This window comes from Cajanus cajan, chromosome 2 (assembly GCF_000230855.2).
Source record: "Cajanus cajan strain Asha chromosome 2, NIPB_CcT2T_4, whole genome shotgun sequence".
NCBI lineage: Eukaryota > Viridiplantae > Streptophyta > Magnoliopsida > Fabales > Fabaceae > Cajanus > Cajanus cajan.
Window position 1 is genome coordinate 81,700,047 of NC_138518.1, and position 22,507 is coordinate 81,722,553.

The window sequence follows — 22,507 nt, forward strand, 5'->3', positions numbered from 1 at the left end:
TGTATAAGTAAAAAAGAAAGAAAAAAAAAATATATATATATATATATATTTAATGAATCATTATCATTTCAAAAGTTATTATTCAAACTTAACAAAATAGATCATTGCCAACAAAACCATTAATATTGTTAAAATAAATTTTTATTATTGTCATACAAAAATACAAGATTAAAGAAGTCTAATCCAGTTAATTGAATAGAGTATTATTGGGAGCTTCCTAATACTCAATTCCAATGGATAAAAAAAATATACCGGTGTATTTACTTTATTCTTAAAAAGAATTTATTATAGCTTTTGTATCTCAAATACTCGAAGTGTGATCACAAGCATTAACAGGCTTTTAGGTGAAAAGGATCATTCCAGATATTCTATACTTAGTTTCAGGCAAATATAGAAATGAAAATGTATTAATACCCTGAAAAGTGAAAAAAAGAACTCGATGCTGTGATATGCTCCATGTCCTAATTCTTAAAACAAAATATTACTGCAAATAGACATGTAATAGTTCTTGCTAATACTCCTTAACATTGTTGACTCAGTCTGTAGGCTTCCGTCTCAGTAGGTTAAGAACATCGAGCTTATCAATCTTAGCAGCAAGTATGAAGTCGTTTTCTGTCAGCCCACCTGCGTGAACATGCATCAGTTAGACTAATGTGTGTAATCTGTATTAGGTAGTAAATTTAAGAACAATAAACGTTAAAAAAACAACAATGGAAACATGCTTGATTGAGCCACCAAATACTGTTAATCTTAAAATATTGTATGGTTAACCTATGATATTACTGAAATCATCTACTACAGATACAAATGAGTTGCGTTAATAGCTACACCCAAAAGCTTCAAAGATAAACATACATATGATCAATATCAAAGCTTTAAGTTATCTAACCAGAATGGCTCTAACATATTATCATTTACTACCATTTATGCAAATACAAATTTCAATTTTTTACAAATGGTATATCATAACCACAAGCAGAGGGTATGTTTTGTACAAGTTCAGTTAGAAAAGAAAAAGTGTGACGGAAAAGGCAGGAAAACCAGGTAAAGCCTAATTAGCCGGACAATAAAAAAGGAGTATTTAAGAAAAATATTGCACCATTTCTGTTCATTCCTATTGAAAGATTTCCACCAAAGACTTGAGATGAAAACAGACAATCCAAAGAAAAATGCATACATGATTCAACTAACTAGTCTGTTTATTTTAGTGACCTGTAAGTCAAAATTGATCAACAAAGGGTTAAATGAATCAACTCATTTGCCTCATTATTTAAATGGCCTATATTTCAAAAGAGGCAGATGAATGTAAAGATTCAAAATATATAATTTCTTTCCACTAAAGGTAAGTTTGCTTTGAGAAAATATTTTCAACTTTGTTACTTGTTTTCATTCTTAATTTTAAAAATGCTACTAAATTTTTTATTTTCTATTTTCAAAGATTTGTATAGAAAAAATGAAAACATTTATTATTTTCACTTTTTTCCATACAATTCTTTGAAAATAAAATCACAAAATGAAAACAATGTGCTATTTTTAATTAAAAGTAAAACTAAAAAATGAAAGCAAAAACATTTTCTCAAATCAAACATGTCCTTAATTTTCCTCCAATATTACATTTTCACATGTTGTACTCATCACTAAACATTCGTAGCCTTCATTAGTTTTACTTCCAATATACCACATGATCTCAAACAGGATTTTCTATTTTGTTTTCCTTTCCTTGTCACAACACATTTATGCAAATAAACAACAAATGAAAACTGAAGCTTATTTATTATGATTGAAGCTTCTGGAGGGACTCAAGTAATCTGCAATCAAAGGGTGATTTTCATAAATCCATTTAATCTCTCTCTCTCTCTCTCTCTCTCTCTGTCCAAAGAGAGAGGAAATCATTTGCTTTCCAGAGAAGCAGGTGATTAAAACCAGAAACCTGTGTAAATATTTGCGCTAAAATCTACAATATCTTCAAAGTTAAAATTAATGGATTTATAATGAAATAGAAATTGGAATCAAGACAGAACTGTGCTCATTTAACCCATGATGTTTATCTGCAAGCTAGTAGGCATCAAATCTTCTAAATGAATAAATTTTTTGGGTTAACGGTGTTATCAGTCCTAAACAATTTCCGGGTTTTGGTTTTGTCCCTGACTTTCAAAACTAGCAGTTTTTGTCTCTGTATTTTTTAAGGTACTCAAATTTAAGTTTCTAAAGCTAACAGTTTTCCCCTATACATGGACAAAATTTTTGGGTATTTTAAAAAGAGTTAATCACTTATACACTGTCAATGTAAAGTTTTTTTACAATGGCAACCAATTATATCTTTTAATTGTGACATGTCACTGGAAACACATTTACTTTTAACAATGACATAGCACAATTAAAAGATATAATTGGTTGTCAGTATAAAAAAACTTTACACTGGCAGTGTATAGGTGATTAACTTTTTAAAAAAAAATATAGAAACTAAAACCAATGTTTTAAAAATCAGGAATAAAAACTAAAATTTAAATTTTTTTAAAGATTAAAAACACCATTTTTAATTTCATTAAAATCAACAGTGCCTAATACACAGTACTTTGACATTATTTCTCTTCTACCAGCTTTAGATTAATAGAGTATTTAGAGTAACTTCATGGTGAAAAATAATCAGTTGTTTTTTGTGGCGAAGGCAAACAAAAAACAAATAGTTCCTTCTACTTTTCATAGTATCACCGCAAATTTGGGGGTAAAATTGACTCTCTAGTGTTACCCAAACACACTATGAATAACGTGAGCAATAACAAATCATACCAACAGCATGAGTCCAAATCTCAATAGTAACATTATTCCAGCCAACAAGGTGAAGATCAGGATGATGACCTGCATTATAAACATTTTGGTTACATTTTGCCAGTACCCTTTGAATTTCAATAATGAATAATAAAATAAAGACAGAGCATGATACCTTCACTTTCAGCAAGAACAGCTACTACCCTGAAAAATTCCAATCCTTTGGTGAAAGTCTTCACTGTCCATGACCGCCTCAGCTTCATGACACCATCATCGTTTACCAAATTCCACTCAGCTACCTAACCAACCAACATCAATTTCCAAGGCAATGACACTTAAAAGAACTAAAATTGACATAAACATTAAAAGAACTAAAATTGACATAAACAAACCTGTGGCATTAGAGTGTGTGCTGCACCCTCACTCATGGGCCGCAACTCCTTCAGATTGCATGGTACACATTTCTTATCTGTCAAACCTAAGACAGAACAAAGGAAAAATCGTTGAAAATTTATAAAACTAATCATAATTATTATTTTTTATATACTCAAATACTCATCCCCAAATTATCTACCAATGTATTCATCTTATAACAAAGATGATAAATCAGTTATCCGGAAAGACGATTTCTCGATGCATATTTTTTTACCTTTTATTTATTAATAAGGGAAATAGGCATTCATTTTCCAACTGCACACACACACACACATATAATTTTAATTTTAAAAAGTAATGGTTTCATCGAATACTCTTCTTCTTCTCTGTTGCTTCTGAACGTGTACTGCACAAACTAATCTTCCTCTTTCCAAAATCGTTTTTGGTCCCCAATCTGTCGGCCGTTACCGTCGCGAACAGAGCTGCTCCCCCAGCAGGCGACCACCTGGTGACCGCCGCTCCGCCGCAGAGGCGCAGCACCCCCTCCGCCGTTCTCAGCTGCACGATTCTAGAGAAGTATGTAAAGAGGTTTCTTGGTTGCTGCATATTCATAAATTCCTGGCAATGCGTTTTGTAAGCTAAATAAGTTAAATTTATTAGTTATGATGGGAATTAAGCTATTTCTTATTCCTTATTTAAAGTAGCAATACTAGTGTACTAGTAAAGAGCACTTAAGAATTAAGTATACACGTATCCTAGTTTAGAGTCGAACACGAGTGTCAATGTATCATTATTGTAAATTTGATAAATTTAAAATAATAATAATAATAACATTTTTAAGATAAATGAATATTTTTAATGAATTAAATATTTCTAAGATTTAGGATAAATAATTTATATTATAATATAAATTATTTTTAATATTGATATTTTTTAAATATATATATATATATATGTAAAAAAATTATTTTTTTTTAAACTCAAATTAATAATGATAAAAAAAATTATAATATAGAGAGGTAGGAAATTAGGAATAGCGTGTAGAATAAAAGTTGCACAACAAATAAAATTTATAAACCTTTTTTTTTCTAATAGAGAAAAGTTAAAGTTAGAATAGGACACAATTATATGTAAAATCAAAGTTAATTACAAACTTTTTAAAGATTCTCAATGGAATTACAAACCGTTTGCTTTATTCTTATACCAAATTCGCATGAAAGAATATGAAACATGAGAAAAGTTAAACTTTGATCTCAAACCTAACTAGTAATAGTAAAAAAACTTAATCAATTATGTCATATTTGCATGATTTTATGACCTTTATTAATAACTATTGTGTAATTTTTTAAATTTTTTAATGATTAAAAATGTAAAAAAATATTATGTACATAAAAATAAAAATTTGTCTTTATATATACTGGTGAGTAAAAGACATTCCATGCCTTTCTTTAAACACCTACATTAGTGAATATGGTAGACAATTATTAAGAAAAATAATATATTAAAAAATAACTTTTATTAATCATTATTATACAATTTTTTAAAGGTTGAAATTCTCAACAATAATGTATTCACCAAAAACAAATAATTCCTTTATATATATAATATTATTAATACATTAAGAAATCATCTCTCAGTATTTGGTAAATAATTGTTGAAAGATGAATAGATTGAGCAATAATATAGAAATAAGTGAGTATTTGGATAAATAAAAATAATCATATATTTTAAAATAAAATCAAATTTTGTTTTTATTTTATATAATTATGATATTTGGTACAAACGTCAAAAATATTGACTAATCTTTGTCGAAGATCATAAATACATATAAAATAAGTATTTTTTTCAACATACTCTAAAAGAAAACAAAATTTCATTATACATCAAGAACTATGAAATTTTAGAATATAGATGGTGACAAAATTTGTTATAAAAAAAAAAAGCAAGGAACAAATGAAGAAACCTTCTCATATTTTTTTATCATGAAAAAGTCATTTGAGGCAATTAGATTTGCTTATTTTTAATTCAATAATTTATTTTTTCTTTATCTCTCATCTTCCTAATTTATCCTATACCCTTTATAGTTCAAGCATTTTTTCGTACTAAAACACTATCTCGACATTATGTAACTCCATGGACTTGTACCTCAAACCACCATAATAATAACATGATCGTGTTGTTAAGATAAAACTCTAATCCGTCATAAAAATCATTATGTCATCATTTCACCGTGAACTTTGAGCAAACAAAATCAGTTCAATAATAAAAGAATACAATAAAAAAATTCACAAGTCATATCAAAATGGAAGTTTAAAATTTATATTCAAACCAATATCAAGCAAATCAAAAATTGTAATTTATATATAAGGTGAAAGAAAGATGAAGTAAGTAGGCAATGACATCAAGAACATGAGATCAAGAAATGTGATGGATCTAAACGAAAACTCATTGAAATCAGTCTTAATGTGTATTTGTCTTATACACATTATTTTTCTTAAAATTTGTTTTTTTTTCTTCCACTCCACTCCATTTTTTCTTCTATTTTTCTCTATATTTATCATCACATCACATTTCTTGTCTTTTAATATATATGTTTTTCTTTTTGTCTTTCTTTTCACCATACTACTCAAATATGAGGTTTACCTTCAATTATTCTTTTCCTTATTTAATGCACCGCATGGTACACAATTTTCTAGTCCCACAAAACTTTCTCAATCTAATAAGTGAATTCCTACTCGATGAAACTTTAAACTTGATCCTTTTGTATCTTAATGACATAATAAGTACATACAATAATAATGGACAAGTTTGAGTTATATTTTAAAGAGTAACATTCATGTTGAAACGATGACAAGTGAAACTCAATTAGTGATGAATACACATACAAACAACGGAAAAGAACTAACATACGAGCAATATAACAAATAAAACATAAGCTATTGAATAGCCATAACATGCAGGACAAAAAAGAAAGACAAACTTATTTATTGTGTGAACCCACAGAGACGAGATGCTAGAAGAATCTCTGTTTGGAGAAAAAAAAAAGTAATGGTAGGTTGGAGATCGAGAAGAACCCAAAAGAATGAATGTACAAAGAAAAAAAAAAGATTGATTGGGTAAAATGTTGCATAGATGATTTATCTTTGTTAATTAACAAACTACTGATTATTTCTCTCATAAATGTGGCATCGCAACCCTAGTTTTGTATCTTAATGACGTGATGAGTACAGACAATAATTATGGGCAAGTTAGAGTTATTTTTAAAGAGTAATATTCATGTTGAAACAATGACAAGTGAAACTCGATTAATGATGAATACACATACAGACACAAGAAAAACATTAGCATACAAGCAATATAACAATTAAAACATAAGCTATTGAAAAGTCATAACATGCAGGACAAAAAAGAAAGAAAAACTTATTTATTGTATGAACCCATAAGTAGATGAGATGCGAAAAGAATCCATGTTTGGAGAAAAAAAGGTAATGGTAGGTTGGAGATCGAGAAGAATCCAAGAGAATGAACATACGAAGAGAAAAAAATGGATTAATTGGATAAAATTTTGTATAGATGGTGTCACGTATCTTTGTTGATTAACAAAATGCTAATCGTTTCTTTTGGAAATTTGGCATCACAATCCTAGTTTTGTATCTTAATGACATGATGAGTAAATACAAGAACTATGGGCAAGTTAGACTTATATTTTAAAGAGTAACATTCATGTTGCAACAATGACAAGTGAATCTCAATTAGTGATGAATACACATACAGACACAAAAAAATCATTAACATATGAGCAATATAACAATTAAAACAAGTTATTGAAGAGTCATAACATGCAGGACAGAAAAGAAAGACAAACTTATTTATTGTGTGAACCCACATGTAGACGAGATGCGAGAAGAATCCATATTTGGAGAAAAAAAGGTAATGGTAGGTTGGAGATCAAGAAGGATCCAAAAGAGTGAATGTACAAAGAGCAAAAAATGGATTAATTGGGTAAAATATTGCGTAAATAGTGTCACTAATCTTTGTTGATTAACAAACTGCTAATCGTTTCTCTCGAAAATGTAGCATCGCAACCCTAGTTTTTTTTTTTTCTTTATGTATAATGTAACAAAGTTTGAATTTTCAATACAATAACTTCCAAATCCATCATAGTTATATTTTGTTATTTTATTTTATAAAATTAGTTGGGTTGATTTTTTTTATGCGATTTTATTTAAAAGTACATCTACGAGTAATGATTTATATTTATTAATTAATATTTTAATTTGCGAATTATATATGACTAGTATTTTAACATATGTAATTCATATGTTAAATATTTATTATAAATAGCTATAATTTAAAATAAATTATTTATATAAATAGATAATACATTTAAATATGTAAAATATCTTTAAAATTTGAATAAGTAAATATCTTTAAATGAGAAAAATTCAATGACATCAATTTAACTTTTATCAACTATTATACTATTTTACAATTTACAATTTTGTCAAGCCAATCGTTGAATTATAAATTCATGTCTCCTTGTATGTTTATATCAAATTTTGTCAAAATTGAACAATAATTTAATGGTAGTCAAAATATTCATATTTTAGTATATTTTAAAATATATACATTACGTTAATTTTATTCAGTAAGAATGAAATATCAAATTATATTGAATTAATATTAAATTTTGTATATATGATCTAGAAGTAATTTTTTTTTCAATCAAATGGTAAATTTCAAAAAATTCACAATAATTAATACATGAAAATAAAAATAGATGATAAAAGGTTGGCACATAACTAAAATTAATTATTGACAATAATTTTTTCATCTTAAAGGCTTTATAAAATGTATAAATGAATTTAGATTTTAAAATGTTAAATTATATCAAATGTGAATCACCAAAATAAATTGTTTTAGTAGGATCAATGAAATCTAAAATTTTTAAATACTAATGAAAAAAGTCAAATAAAGATAAATAACAAAACATATAATAATTTATGAAAATATTTTATTATTGTATGATTTATGAAAATATACGATACTGATTGATATGTTCTTGGAGGACATATTTTTAACCGTTTCTCTTGAAATACAAAAGACAAAAAAAGATGACTATTTTTTAAATGACACCAAGAGAGTATAGGTGGTCGTAGTAGTTTAGGTGTTAGAAAAAGTGCAATAGATTAGAAGAAAAAAAAAAACTATTAACAAAAATATGTAACTATAATTCAACATATAAGAGTTATGAGATATTAAATTAGTCTTTTATTTTATTTTATAATGTATATGGTAAAATTAGGGTATAAATTGACAAAAAGTTTGTAAATTAGCTAAAAATTTATAAAATACAAGTTATAAATTTGGAGTGACACGGACACACTCAATCGTCAATTCACCAAAAACAAGGTAGAAAAATGTTGATTCATGCGATAAAAATAGACTAAAAATATTGATTTGTTCTATCTAAAGATAGATTGGTAGACTACTTCATCAAAAATAATAAATTAAGATAAAAAACAATCCACTTCAATTGTAAAGCTACAGATTTTAGATTATTCTCGCCTTTGTGTTATTATTTCTTCAACAAAATTTAACTTTACCTGAATTTGGCTAAAAAGGACACTCCTATCAAAAGGAAGAAATTCATTTAAACCAAAAATATATGTTCACTAGCAACTATAGATTTATAGGTACAAGAAAGACAAATATTAGAAGCATAATACAATTTATACCAGAAAGTAGGTTGCCTCTCTATCGTGGCCTGGTTTGTTAAAATAGAAAATTAAAGATTTACCACTCATCACTTCCATTTTTTCAATTTGCTAATCCGAGGAAGTCCAACACAACACACATGCCTTCTTAGTCTCATTCTTACATATAAGTTACATATCCTGACTTTAAAAATAACATTTAAAAATAAAATATGTTAGTGAGCTAACTCACTACATCATTTGACTCAGAATGATGGGTCAGTTTGTGAGTAATCAACTTATTTGACCACTTCTAATAGAAGTTGAAAAGTTGTAAACTTATAAATTAACTGATTGAAATGAAAATGTGTGATAAAATTAGTTGTTAAGCTAACTAATTAATATAACAAAACATATTTGTTTATTTGATAATGAAGTGAGAGAATACCATATAGACAAAATGATTTCTAAAAAAATATTGATAAAACAAAATTTAAAGTAAATTAATGAAAATAAAAAAGAAAGAGAAAAAAAAAAAGGACATGTTTGGTATAATTGGCTTATAAGCTCATTGAAATCTTACAAACTATTAACTTGGAGCTGAAAAACTTTATGTTTATGAACTAGATAATTGAATTAAAAATGTTTAGTAAAATTAATTTGTAAGTTAGCTAATAAGTGTAAGATGACATAAAATGATTTTTACCATTAGAGTAATAAAATGATATGATAGGAAAATGATTTATAAATTAAAAGGGTGTAAAAATTAAAGTAAATTAATGAATATAAAAAGAGAAAGAGAAAAATAAAATTGAGGGTGTGTTTGGTATTACCAACTTATAAACTCATTGAAACCTTATAAACTGTAAACTTAGAGTTGAAAACCCGTAAATTGATGAGTTAGATAATTGAATTAAAAATATTTAGTAAAATTGATTAATAAGTTAGTTAATAAGTGTAAAATGACATAAATAATTTTTATCATAAGAGTGATAAAATGATATTAATAGGAAAATAATTTATAAATTAAAAAAGTAAAAGAAGTTTTGAAATAATTTAATGAAGATAAAAAGGAGAAAAAGAAAGAGTCAAGAGCTTATAAGGTATAAATTACATTGAGTAACTTATAAAAATAACTTATAAACTAAAAAAAAAGCTCGTATTAACTTACACATCAATTAATTATAATGAAACTAATTTATAAGTTAGACAAATAAACTTATAAGTTCGTTGAATAACCTATTAAGCATATTTCAAGAGCTTATATACTATAAAATACTTCAAGTAATTTATGAAAAATAAATTATATAAGTTTATAAAACAAGTTCCCACACCAAACAATCTTGTTTTGATCAAAATAATGTATAAATTCTTCAAATATCTTGTGAAACACAATTTAACCTACTTTAACTGGAATGAAATATAATTTAAGAAATGAGCAAACTTAAAAAAAAAAGTAGATGGAGTAAAAATTATTATATTAAAAATAACATTTATTATTATATATATTTGTACATATTTTTTGTTTTTCATTCAACTAAATAAATGGGCAAAAGCAAAATTTCCAATTATTTATTTTATTTCAAACCAAGAAATATAAATTCTTCTTTATTTTTATTATTATTTTATAATCTTATTTTTTCTAATTCACTCTTTGTCCAATCAAAACATAAAATAGAGACAAGGGGGAAAAGAAAAAAAGAAAAAAGAAAGCATAGAGCACACATAAAAAGAAAAGGAGAGGAAAGAAAGGGCGAAGTTTAAAAAGAAAAACCCTTTGTCCTGTGTAGCGTGAGTGAAGCCCTAGACTACACACTTCGCAATGGCGGTTGTTGCGCAAACCCCTGACATCGCCGGCGACCGACAGTCCGGCCAGGACGTTCGCACCCAAAACGGTACCGTATTTCTCTCTCTCTCTCTCTCTTCTTCTTCTTCTTCAACCATTTCTAACATCGTTCCTTCACTCTGTGAATCCAGTGGTGGCATGCCAAGCCGTTGCGAACATCGTCAAAAGCTCCTTGGGCCCCGTTGGCCTCGACAAGGTACTGTTTCTCCTTCTCCTTCTCTCTATCTCCATAGATCTTACACCAAATAAGCAATGTCCGATGCGATTCAATGCGCTTTCGTTTCAGATGCTCGTCGACGACATTGGCGACGTCACCATCACCAACGACGGTGCTACTATTCTCAAGATGTTGGAAGTGGAGCATCCTGCTGCCAAGGTGAGCGAAACTTCACTCGCTCTTCGAGTTTTCTTCTTTTGCTTCATCGCTGTTACTCACTCTTGTGCGCGTGTGTGTGTTTTTATTAGGTTTTGGTGGAGCTGGCGGAGCTTCAAGACAGGGAAGTTGGAGATGGAACTACTTCTGTCGTCATTGTAGCTGCTGAGCTTCTCAAAGTAAATGAAACGCTCTCTTTTTGCCAGCGTTTTTGTTTTTTCTCGGATGTGATGGAACTAACGAGTTTTATTTTATGCAGAGGGCTAATGACCTTGTCAGGAACAAGATTCATCCAACCTCGATTATCAGTGGATATAGAGTAAGTGTCTTTTAATTTCTCAAACTTTTCTGAATGTCTATTGCATTTTTTTTAATCTTTGTGGCTACAATTATGAAATTGAGGATTTGCGTAGTTTAACTTATATTTATGTTGATTATTCTGGATAGCTTGCTATGAGAGAAGCTTGTAAATATGTAGAAGAAAAGCTGTCTGTCAAGGTAAGATCTCCTTAATAAGCCTTTATATTTTGTATGTCTATTTTTAAAGCTTAAGTTATCTGTACAGGGACTGAACTTTTTTTGTTCCTCACTTCCTTGTCGTCTCCTCTCCCTCTTCTTAGATTGTTGATAGATGGTACTGTTAGCAAATTTGAAAGGCAATGATGTTAGTTCCATAATTGTTGCTCCATCACATTTTTTGCAGTCATGGCTGTGTAGAGTTGTTGTATGCTGTATTCCATTCATTGAGTTTTTATAATTTGATTTCCTTAAATTTGTCATTGCCCAATAATATCATACTACTGCCTAATATGCTTATTTTTCCTGTCTTCCATTTTGCATTGATGTTACAATCATTTACTAATGCAAAAGGTATTTTGGGATGTGACTTGCGGGTATGAAAGCTTTCATCTATTGGCTATTGGTTCCTTGTCTTATTTTCTGAGAAGCATGGTTTGGGTCTTAAAGCTGTTGTTATGTCCAAAGATTAATGCATTTGCAAATTGTTGTATATCATGTGTTACTCAGTAGGATTGTGCTCTTGACTTGTAGGTTGAAAAGCTGGGAAAGGATTCACTAATTAACTGTGCCAAGACCAGTATGTCGTCAAAGTTGATAGCTGGTGATAGTGACTTCTTTGCCAATTTGGTAAGTTTGTAATTGCAATTACTTTATGTTGAATATTGATAGTTTATACCACATGATTGATGCACGCCATGTTCCGCAAATTATAGTTAGTTCGTATCCAATTGTATAAAGCTTGTATCCTATTATAGTTTTTAGCTGGATTAGTAATTTGAAAACTTGATATTTTGATAAGGTTGTATTCTTTTTTATCCTCATATCATTCAAACTCCTTTTTAAAATAAAATTTCTCCTAGCCTTCTTACTAGATTTTACACTTTCTTTCAGCTCGAGAAGAAAGGAACTAAAATATTTTCTTGATTTAAACTTCACAGTTCCTACTAGGATCTTTTAAGTAATATCTTGGATTTGAGCTTTTATAGATAGAAAAGAAGTAGTTGAGAGGGGAAAACCTTTTAAAAGTGTCCATGTTTCTCATTATGTAGGCTCATTGTTCTGAATTTACTGATTATTAGTAATGAAAATATTGCTAAATGCTATTTTGGGACATCTAATCTTGTCTGTAGACTGTGGGTATAGGTTTGTCATTGTTTTTTCGGCAGTGAAATTAACTTATGTGTGCAATTGAATTTACACAGGTTGTAGATGCAGTGCAATCTGTAAAGATGACCAATGCTCGAGGTGAAGTTAAATATCCAATCAAGGTTGGTAGTAGAATTCCTCTGATTTGTTCTTTTCCTTGACGTAAAATGCCAATTTTGAGCAATGTGTTGAACAACTGTAATATGTAGTTTAATCTTGCTTCTTACCTGCTTTAATTTTCATAGGATTTTAATAGATTTAATTCCTTGTTTCTTTTGCAACTCATGTTCCAGGGAATCAATATATTGAAGGCTCATGGAAAAAGTGCTAGAGACAGCTTTCTGATGAATGGTTATGCTCTAAATACTGGACGTGCAGCTCAAGGAATGCCCCTTAGGGTTGCCCCTGCAAAAATTGCCTGTCTTGATTTCAATCTTCAGAAGACAAAAATGCAATTGGGAGTTCAAGTATTAGTCACTGATCCAAGGGAGCTAGAGAAAATTCGTCAAAGGTACTGTCAGTATGATCATATGGCTTCCATATTACTATGATACCATCCCTCCTGGATTCATTTTCCTAAAATATAATGAGCATAAATCTATTATCTTATTGAAAAATAAAACTGTATAACATATGCATAAGTAGAAGTATTTTGGATGATAGGCATGAAGTCAATCCAATGCCCTGTTAAGCTAAATACTCAAAATATTATGGTCAATTATTGATTTGTGTAGTTCTTATAAAAAATATTGATCTAATTGTGTAAGCCATCTCATGTTAAGTTTCACTGTTGGAATTTGCTTTTACTTGGTTTGGGAGAATGCTCCATCCATATCATCTTGCAAGATAAAATACAAGTGGCCATTTTTTTAAATTGCAGAGAGGCTGATATGACTAAGGAACGTATTGAAAAACTACTGAAAGCTGGAGCTAATGTTGTACTGACTACTAAAGGAATTGATGACATGGCACTTAAGGTATGTTTTTTTATGGTACTTTTCTAATGACATTTTTCCTCGAGTAAGAGGATTTAGTTATATTCTTACATTTAGCATATCAAAGAAAATGTTTAGCATCTCATGTTTTGATCCTTGTATAAGTCACTGATCCTGATACCAAATCTGAAAGAGGAAGCAAACCAATAGACAATAGTGCAGTACTATGGTGTCTGTTTAAGTGCATTCAAATTAAAACATTTTTATTAATCATCAGATTTATATCTTGATTATAGATATTACTTAAAAGATCCTAGTAGTTGAGAAGAAAGGCTATTGTGTTCTATTTCTGATGAGTGACATGAGAAGTAATGAATTTATGTATTTCTTTCTGACTTTAATTCTTGTTTCAGTATTTTGTTGAGGCTGGGGCAATTGCTGTTAGACGTGTGCGTAAGGAGGATATGCGTCATGTTGCCAAGGCTACTGGTGCAACATTGGTAGGCTTGTTTAATTTAAATTTCTTGATTTGAATTGAAATATTAGGAAGTTGGCACTGAAGTTGAGTATTTATTGCAATAGAATTTTTATTTATCCAAGTGTTGAATACTAGTTTCCTTTATGTATCACTGGACTTGATTTCTACGTTCACACAGGTCTCAACATTTGCTGATATGGAAGGGGAGGAAACATTTGAACCATCTTTTCTTGGATGTGCTGATGAGGTTGTTGAGGAGCGAATATCTGATGATGCCGTTGTTATGATCAAAGGGACCAAAACTACAAGTGCAGTAAGTGATTTGATTGACTTGTAGAATTTTATCTTTCTCAGTAAAAGATTATTTTCGTAAAGACAGAGAATAGCACAAGGAATTTGAAGGATCAAGAATCCTCAATGGCTGAAAAAGGGAAATCCCTATCTACTGCACATTGTGGATAGCTTATGGTATCACCTGATTCCGTGTTATTTTTCAATAGGTATCTTTGGTTCTAAGAGGTGCAAATGACCATATGCTTGATGAGATGGATAGAGCACTGCATGATGCATTATCAATTGTCAAGAGAACTCTTGAATCAAATACGGTAGATATCCTGCATTCCTTAGCTGCTTTCATTTTACCTTGGTTGAAATTTTTAGATTTGGTTATTCAAGTGATCTCTTTTTATGTTGTTTTAGTTGTCTTAATATGATTTCTCTTAATTTGTTCTTTTAGTTGTATTATAAACTAAATCCAGAGAGCCTAAAGTGAGGTCAATTAATTTGGATTCTATTAACTACATCCAGAATTGGCTCTAGCAAACATTTGTGGCTTACAGACTGCTACAAGCATGCTCTTTCATCAAGCTATACCCATTTAGCCACATAAATTTTTGTTTGTGTAGTAAATGACACTTTTGTGTTGTATTATAAACTACATTCAGAGTGTGCTACAGCCCAAAGTAAGGCCAATTAATTTGGATTCTAAAAACTATTACAACTTATGGACATTTTACTTTATGAAATACGAGATTCTACTTGTCAAGAGTGAAGATTACATAACCATTCTTGATTAATATTTTAAGGTGGCTTCTAGGTTGTTTTAAGCTTTTGGCCAGATTTGTTCCCTGACTTGAATGTATGCAGTGAGTGCAGAAGGAAATTTATAGTGGAAATCATGAAATGTATGCAGTTAGGTTGTATAGCTTACTATCAGCAACAGTGAGGATTTGGGTGAGCTGGGGATGTGGGGTTAGGATTTTGATGGTGAAATGGATACTCCTTCAGTCTTCATTGATTGTAGTGAATTATATCATCCTATGCATAGGCCTACACTTAATAGATACTCCTCCTTTCCCCCTTCAATTTCCTATTTTGTGTGTTCTTTGCTTGATTTTTTTATATATAAAATTCAGGTGGTAGCTGGTGGAGGTGCTGTTGAAGCAGCATTATCAGTTTATTTGGAATACCTTGCTACAACTTTAGGATCTCGGGAGCAGTTGGCTATAGCAGAATTTGCTGAGTCTCTGTTAATCATTCCAAAGGTAAGTTACAAGCTTCTGCTTATTTTTCATATAACTAGGGTGGTGGGCCCTTGTTCAACAAATGGTGTAAAGTTTGATCGCCATCCCCAGTCCAATAATTAAGTTTGAGTATAGCTCTGTGTAGTTTCTATACAAGATAGTTAATTCTGTAATTTTCTCCGTAATGGTAGTCTAGTGGTCTTTTGTGGGTTGAATGTGATATAACGGATTACTTTTTACCTGGTGCAGGTTCTTTCTGTTAATGCTGCTAAGGATGCCACCGAGCTTGTTGCAAAATTACGGGCGTATCACCATTCAGCGCAAACTAAAGCTGATAAGAAACATTTATCAAGGTATTTACTTACTAGTAATTTTAACTGTAGCATTTCGTTTGTATTTGTCTTCTTCCTAGCTTTGGGTCTGTGTGTTGAATTTATCCTTGTAAAGTCGTGATACGTGTAGGTGTTAGTATTTTCTTCCAACCTGTGTGTATAGGAATGGTAATTCATCTGATATGCTTAATTGCTTACACACAAAAATTTCATAACCAGTTGACGTGAAGCTACTGACATGGTTTTGCAAGATCATGTGTCATATTTTGGGTTATTTGGGTGTTTTGTGTGTATGTATTTGGTTGTAGTTTTTTGGACAGGTAAAATAACTTTTTTGCATCTGCCCATAATATAGAGATTCAAGTATTATTCCAACATGGGAATACGTTAACCGAAAGAAAAGTAACCATTTAAATGATGCTGGATAAGCTGTAGTATTTTTCTATTGCATTAAAATATCGATATTGTTTTGCTTCTTTTTTCCCCAGCATGGGTTTGGACCTTTCGGAAGGAAAAATCAGAAACAATTTGGATGCTGGAGTCATTGAGCCCGCAATGAGCAAAGTCAAAATTATTCAGGTACGTATTTAGTTAAATATCATCAGTTGTTAACTTCGTGAAACAGCTTTCTATACAGCTGTCTGAGCATTTTTTTTTACCAGTTTGCAACTGAAGCTGCTATCACTATCCTTCGAATTGATGACATGATCAAGCTTGTCAAGGAAGAAAGTCAAAATGGAGAGGATTAAAGTGTGTAATTGAATCTAGGAGCCATTTACTTCCCAGTGCTTACGAAAGGTGGGGTTTTGCAGGCTGTTGGTGTGCATTTGAAGAGGGTATCTACATTTTATCTTCAATGCCCTTGATGTTCTTGAAGGGGAAATGTTCTAATTATGTCTCTGAAAGTAGCGATTATTATATTTAAATCTTAGCATTTTATATTCCTACAAATTTTAGGCAAACATTTTTGGTCATGCATTGGCTGGTTGCATGTTTGTACATGTCTTTCTGAGGCTGTGTTTGGTTTGTGGAATTTTGATGTTGCATTGGTAGTATTGATTTTTTTTAATCCAAGAACTAAATACGTGTGCAAATGGGGTTAACAAGCCATTTAATCTTAAATGTTGTGAGGGTTCATAATATATGCTAACAATAGAATTTTTCGTTGTTGGTGAAACTTTTGGGTGGCTATAACAGATATCTCCGGAGACAAAAATGGTAACCAAGTTGAATGTAGGTGAACTTGTATTTAATATGATGAATATAATTGGTGATGACATTTTATGTAACTTCTCGAGGTCTTGTCATTTTTATTTCTTAAGCTCCATTACTCCAATTCCATCAATTGCATTCAAGTACCTAGATGACATAGAATATGAAATGATTAGCCAAAGAATTCACCTGGAAAATAAATTCATATTACAAGCCACTGAAGTCACATTTCGGTCATCCGAAATTGAAATTACCAAATAGCAAATCAATTCTTCAGTCTTTATAAAGATTCATCGATATTAAGCAACCGAAACACGTCTCCACACGAAAAATCATCCTTACATGCTTTCCGCAATAATGATTCATCAAAACAGCTTTTTCTTGAATCTTTAGTGATTAAAAAGGTAAATTTTCCGTCTCGAAAAAAAAAAAAGTTTCAGAAGATTCAAGCCAAGGAGCGTTTGGAGACAGAGCAAGCTCGTGTGCTCAACGAAAACAACACTCAAGTAAAATCGATAATAAGGAAATTCAGAAACGAGAAACTGAAAATCCAAACAGAGATAAACGAGAGAAAGATAAAGCATTGATAAAATTTTCTCGACAGAACGGTTCTTTTTTCTTCTTGATTTTTTCTATTATTTTTCCCTCTTTCAATTCTGAGGAGTCTAGTTCTAATACCAATATATAAACCGCTTCTGTAGGCGGTTTTTGTTCTTTTAACGTATGGGCTAGGCCCAAGCCCAGTCTGGCCTCTATTTAACCGTCTATAACTTTATTTCATTTTCTTAATCAATTAAGTTTGCTTTCACTATTATTTGTTAATTAAATAATTCAAAACATAAATACCTGAAAAAATTAATTGCTAAAAATCAATATTTTATGAGAATATTTTTTCAAAAGTTTTTGATATAGTGTTTTAAAGATTATTTTCACTCTCATAAAACCCAATGACTTATCTTAATCTTACGCATTGAATATTTAATTTAATTTATTAAATTTTATTTATTTTAAATATATTTCTTAATTTTTAAATTTTTAAATTTAATTTTAAAATCTTAATAAACTAAATTAGGATTATTGTAGTCTTTATCAATCTTAATCTACTTTTATATATCTATTAGAATACAAGAGAATGAGATTCATTCTCTCCACTATCTCAAGTAAATATTTTCTTATTGAATAATGACATATATAATAATAATAGTTCAGGTCAGAAGGTCAGCATTGAGAAAACTCGTATCTTCTTCTCAAAAAATGTGACTTGGGCGGTTAAGAAAGAGATCAGCGATGCTTTCAAATTTCAACGTACTGATAACCTTGGTAAGTATCTAGGAGTTACTATCCATCACGAGAGAGTTAATCGTCGTCTCCTTAGATCTGTGATGGAGAAGGTGAATCAAAAGCTTAGCTTGTGGAAGACAAGAAACTTATCTTTCGTTGGTCGTTTGACCCTCACCAAATCTGTCCTCGCGGCAATTCCCTCCTACACCATGCAAATAGTTTTCTTTCCCCGTCAGGCTTGTGATGAAATCGATAAGTCATGTAGATCATTTTTGTGGGGCCACACAAGTGACCAGAGGAAGATCCATGCGGTAGCTTGGTCAAAGATCTGCAAACCTAAAAATGAAGGAGGTCTAGGCTTGAGAGAGATGAGGCTTGTTAATAGATGTTTTATGATGAAAAATTGTTGGAGCATCTGTTCTCAGCCCTCTAAATTATGGGTCCAAGTCTTGAGAGATAAATATAAGTGTGGGAATGAAATGATGCCAGTTATTAAGAAGAAACCAACCTCCTCAAATACTTGGAGAGGTATTTGTGATGCGTGGTCACCAGTCCAACCTCTCATTGCATGGAATGTTGGGGATGGTAAACAAGTGCAGTTTTGGATGGACAGCTGGCTCCCTTCCCGAACCTGTCTGTTTGAGGTGTCTCTAGAACCAGTTCCGGACCAGGAGAAAGGTAAATTAGTATCTGAATATATCACTGAGGAAGGCTCATGGGACCTAAACCATATTCGTTATTTGCTTCCTACCTCATTTTGGTTTGAGGTAATAGGGTCTGCCCCCCCTTCTTTGGTAACTGACCCAGATGTTTTGGTTTGGGGTGGGTCCTCAACTGGAACCTTCTCTATTAAATCTGCATACTATGCAATTCGCACAATATCAAATGGAACGAATGTAGTATTTAATTTAATTTGGAAGTGGTGCGGTCCAGAACGAGTAAGATGCCTATTATGGCGAGTGGCTCATGAAAGCTTGGTAACAAATGATTGGCGCAGTAGAAGGGGCCTAACAACTGATCCACTCTGTCCTATTTGCAAAAGAGAAAGGGAAACAACGCTACATGTACTACGTGACTGCCTTTTTGCAAAGTCTATCTGGTTATCTCTTTATAACGACACCCCTGGGTTTGACCTTATCTCAAACTCTATTCTTGATTGGTTGGAACATAACCTATCAAGAGGAAACAAAGGTTGGTCTATCACCTTTGCAGTGACTCTAGACGCTAATTGGAAGGCTCGCAACACCTTTGTCTTTCAACAATTCCAGCTTAATACTACTCTTCTGTTGGGTGAAATCCGGGGTCGAAGTCGTGAGCTATCAAATAGATATAGCCTGACAGCTAATCGTGGAGTCCCTCCTCCTCAATCAATCCTATATATTGGGTGGAAGGTGCCTCTCCAAGGTTACTTAAAGCTTAACTGTGATGGGGCAGTCAATACATCTCGGGTTGCCTCCTGTGGTGGGGTCCTGCGTGATAACCAGGGTAATTTCATGTTAGGATTCTCCTGTCGGATTGGGGTTTGCTCCATCCTTCATGCTGAACTTTGGGACATATTCTATGGTTTAAAGATCCTCAGAGGTAGAGGCCTATGTGATAACATTATTATTGAGTCTGACTCAATAAGTGCAGTTCAATTTTTAAATAAGGCTTTTTGACCAAAGTGGGGCAATTTGTAAACTTATTTACGTAAATAGGACTGTTTGTAAACAATATACACCTTTGGGGTTGTTTACAACGGTGTCCCTATGGGCCATAGCAACACCCATGCCACGTGGCATTTTTTAAACTCCACGAAAGCCATGAAAGCCATATTGATAGTGTCGCTACAGCCTATAGCGCCACAAAACAGCTTCAATAAAGTCGCTATAGCCTACAGCGCCATATATTTAATATAAAAAACTGCTTAAAAAAATATAAGTAAATAAATAAAGAAAATGTGGGTAAAATTAATTAAGTTAATAATTTAAAAAGAATAAATATATATAAAATAGAAAACAATTTATTTAATAATTTAAAAAAAAAAAAACTTCAGAGTAAGTGGCGCTATGGCTTATAACGACACTGTGTCGCTATAGGCCATAGCGCCACCCTTTAAAATATATAAACATAAATAGAAAAAATAAAAAAATATATATATTAAATAAAGAAATTAATGAAAAAATAAGTTAAAAAATAGTAATTAAAATTTATATGATAATATAAAATAAAGAATTAAATAAATAATATAGTTAATAATTAAAAAAAAACGTCAAACTTAAAGACGCTATGGCCTATAGCGTCACTGTGTCCCTATAGGCCATAGCGCCACTGTGTCCCTATAGGCCATAGCGCCACGTTTTAAAATATATAAACATAAATAGAAAAAATAAAATATATAAAATATATAGAAATAACAGAAAAGATAAATATATAAATATAGTTTTTAATAATATTCATAAAATATATTTAAATGTGAGAAAAATGAATTTGTAAATAATTAAAAAAAATCAAAAATAGTGGCGCTATGGCCTATAGCGACACAGTGTCGCTATAGGCCATAGCGCCACTCTTATAAATAATTAAATACATTTTTAATTCGTGATAAATTAATTTAAAGGAAAATATTATATATACAAAAGAAAAGAAATTAGTTAATAAATAAGTTTATAAATTACAAATTAATATTTAACTGCTAATATAAAATAAATTTTTTTTAAAATAAAATAAGTTAATAATTAAAAAAAAACAAATTAATTAGTGGCGTTATGGCCTATAGCGACACTGTGTCGCTATAGGCCATAGCGTCACTCTTATATATAATTAAATATATATTTTAAAATTACGTTTTTAGATAACTAATTTTTATTTTTATAAATATATAATAAGTAAACTGAGTTTATTATTTTTAGGTTACATTTAAATTATTTTAGTTTTTTTCGTTTTTTTTCTTACATGGTGTGGCTATGGGCTACATCATTTTTGTTGGTCCATCAACTGTCTTGGCCTAATCCATAGCGACACTGTTGTGGCTCATTCCAGCCCACCCTAGGCAAAAAAAAAAAGCCACGTGGCATGGGTGTCGCTATGGACCATAGCGACACCGTTGTAAACAGTCCCAAAGGTGTATATTGTTTACAAACAGCCTCGTTTGCGTAAATAAGTTTACAAATTGTCCCACTTTAGTCAAAAAAAACCTTTTAAATATAGGATGTCCTAGATTTCACCCCTGTTACGGTTTGACCAATCAAGTGGTGAAGATGGCTGAAGACTTTAACACTATTGAGTGTACTCATATTTTAAGGGAGGCTAATCAGGTAGCAGACTGTTTTGCCAAGAGAGGGCTCTCTCTGCCAGAAGGGGTTCACATATTCGATTCTCCCCCGTTGTGGAGTGTTTCCTTTTTATTTGCAGATGAGTCTGGTGTAACATTTCTTCGTGATTGCTAGTTTTCTAATCTTTTGTTAGTTTTTTCTTGGGCTTTTAGCCCCGCATGAATAAAAAAAAAAACCGAAATTCAAATCAGAATGGATTAAATAAAAGTAGAGAAAAAAATATTAGAATCAATATAGTCACAATTAAATAAAAGTTTAGCTGTAAAAATTTCTTTAAATCAAGTATTTTTTTTTACAAAACTTAAGTTAAATTCCTTATATTAATTGGTGTTGTTCTTTAATTATAATTAGAATTTATTTTGGTAATATATATTTATATTTAATATAGATCTCATTAATATATATATATATATATTTATTTATTTATGCATATTATCAAATATATGAAAAAGAGATACTTAACTGCAAGAGGAACAGAGGGCATATGGAATTTATTTCATTTTTAACAAAAGAAAATTTCTCACCTAAACTTTTATCTAAAAAAAAATTGAATTTATAGTATTGAAGCGGATGATTATCATTAATTTCCATTTTCATCTTAACTGAATATTGGTTAACTTGTAAGGCATCATATCCCTCATTCGAAGATCAGTCAGGTTCTCTCTATTTCCCCAATTGATATAAAAATCTGTTCCACTTCCACCAAGG

At 30.7% G+C, this 22,507-nt stretch overlaps 2 protein-coding genes across 4 annotated transcripts; one reads left to right on the plus strand and one right to left on the minus strand.

The window, feature by feature from the left end:
* Positions 1-338: 338 nt before the first annotated feature.
* On the minus strand, positions 339-7,133 carry LOC109799906 (Transcriptional coactivator/pterin dehydratase). Of its 3 annotated transcripts, none has more exons than XM_083069306.1 (5): positions 7,031-7,133; positions 3,158-3,247; positions 2,945-3,064; positions 2,791-2,859; positions 339-624 (listed from the first exon to the last, which is right to left on the minus strand). In XM_083069306.1, exons 1-5 carry the CDS (start codon positions 7,056-7,058, stop codon positions 536-538), a joined length of 396 nt encoding a protein of 131 aa, XP_082925432.1. In that variant the 5' UTR covers positions 7,059-7,133; the 3' UTR covers positions 339-535. The 3 variants fall into 3 exon arrangements, with proteins under 3 accessions (XP_082925432.1, XP_082925431.1, XP_082925433.1); XM_083069305.1 differs by lacking the exon at positions 7,031-7,133 and adding an exon at positions 3,519-3,794; XM_083069307.1 differs by lacking the exon at positions 7,031-7,133 and adding an exon at positions 3,419-3,437.
* A 3,442-nt stretch (positions 7,134-10,575) lies between these two features.
* TCP-1 (T-complex protein 1 alpha subunit) lies at positions 10,576-17,086 on the plus strand. The gene is made up of 17 exons (XM_020360477.3): positions 10,576-10,735; positions 10,818-10,882; positions 10,973-11,062; positions 11,152-11,238; positions 11,319-11,378; positions 11,507-11,557; positions 12,110-12,205; positions 12,781-12,846; positions 13,018-13,235; positions 13,605-13,701; positions 14,073-14,159; positions 14,316-14,450; positions 14,638-14,742; positions 15,553-15,681; positions 15,910-16,013; positions 16,481-16,571; positions 16,655-17,086. The coding sequence occupies exons 1-17, from the start codon at positions 10,663-10,665 to the stop codon at positions 16,739-16,741; spliced, it is 1,641 nt and encodes a 546-aa protein (XP_020216066.1). The 5' UTR covers positions 10,576-10,662; the 3' UTR covers positions 16,742-17,086.
* Positions 17,087-22,507: the final 5,421 nt, after the last annotated feature.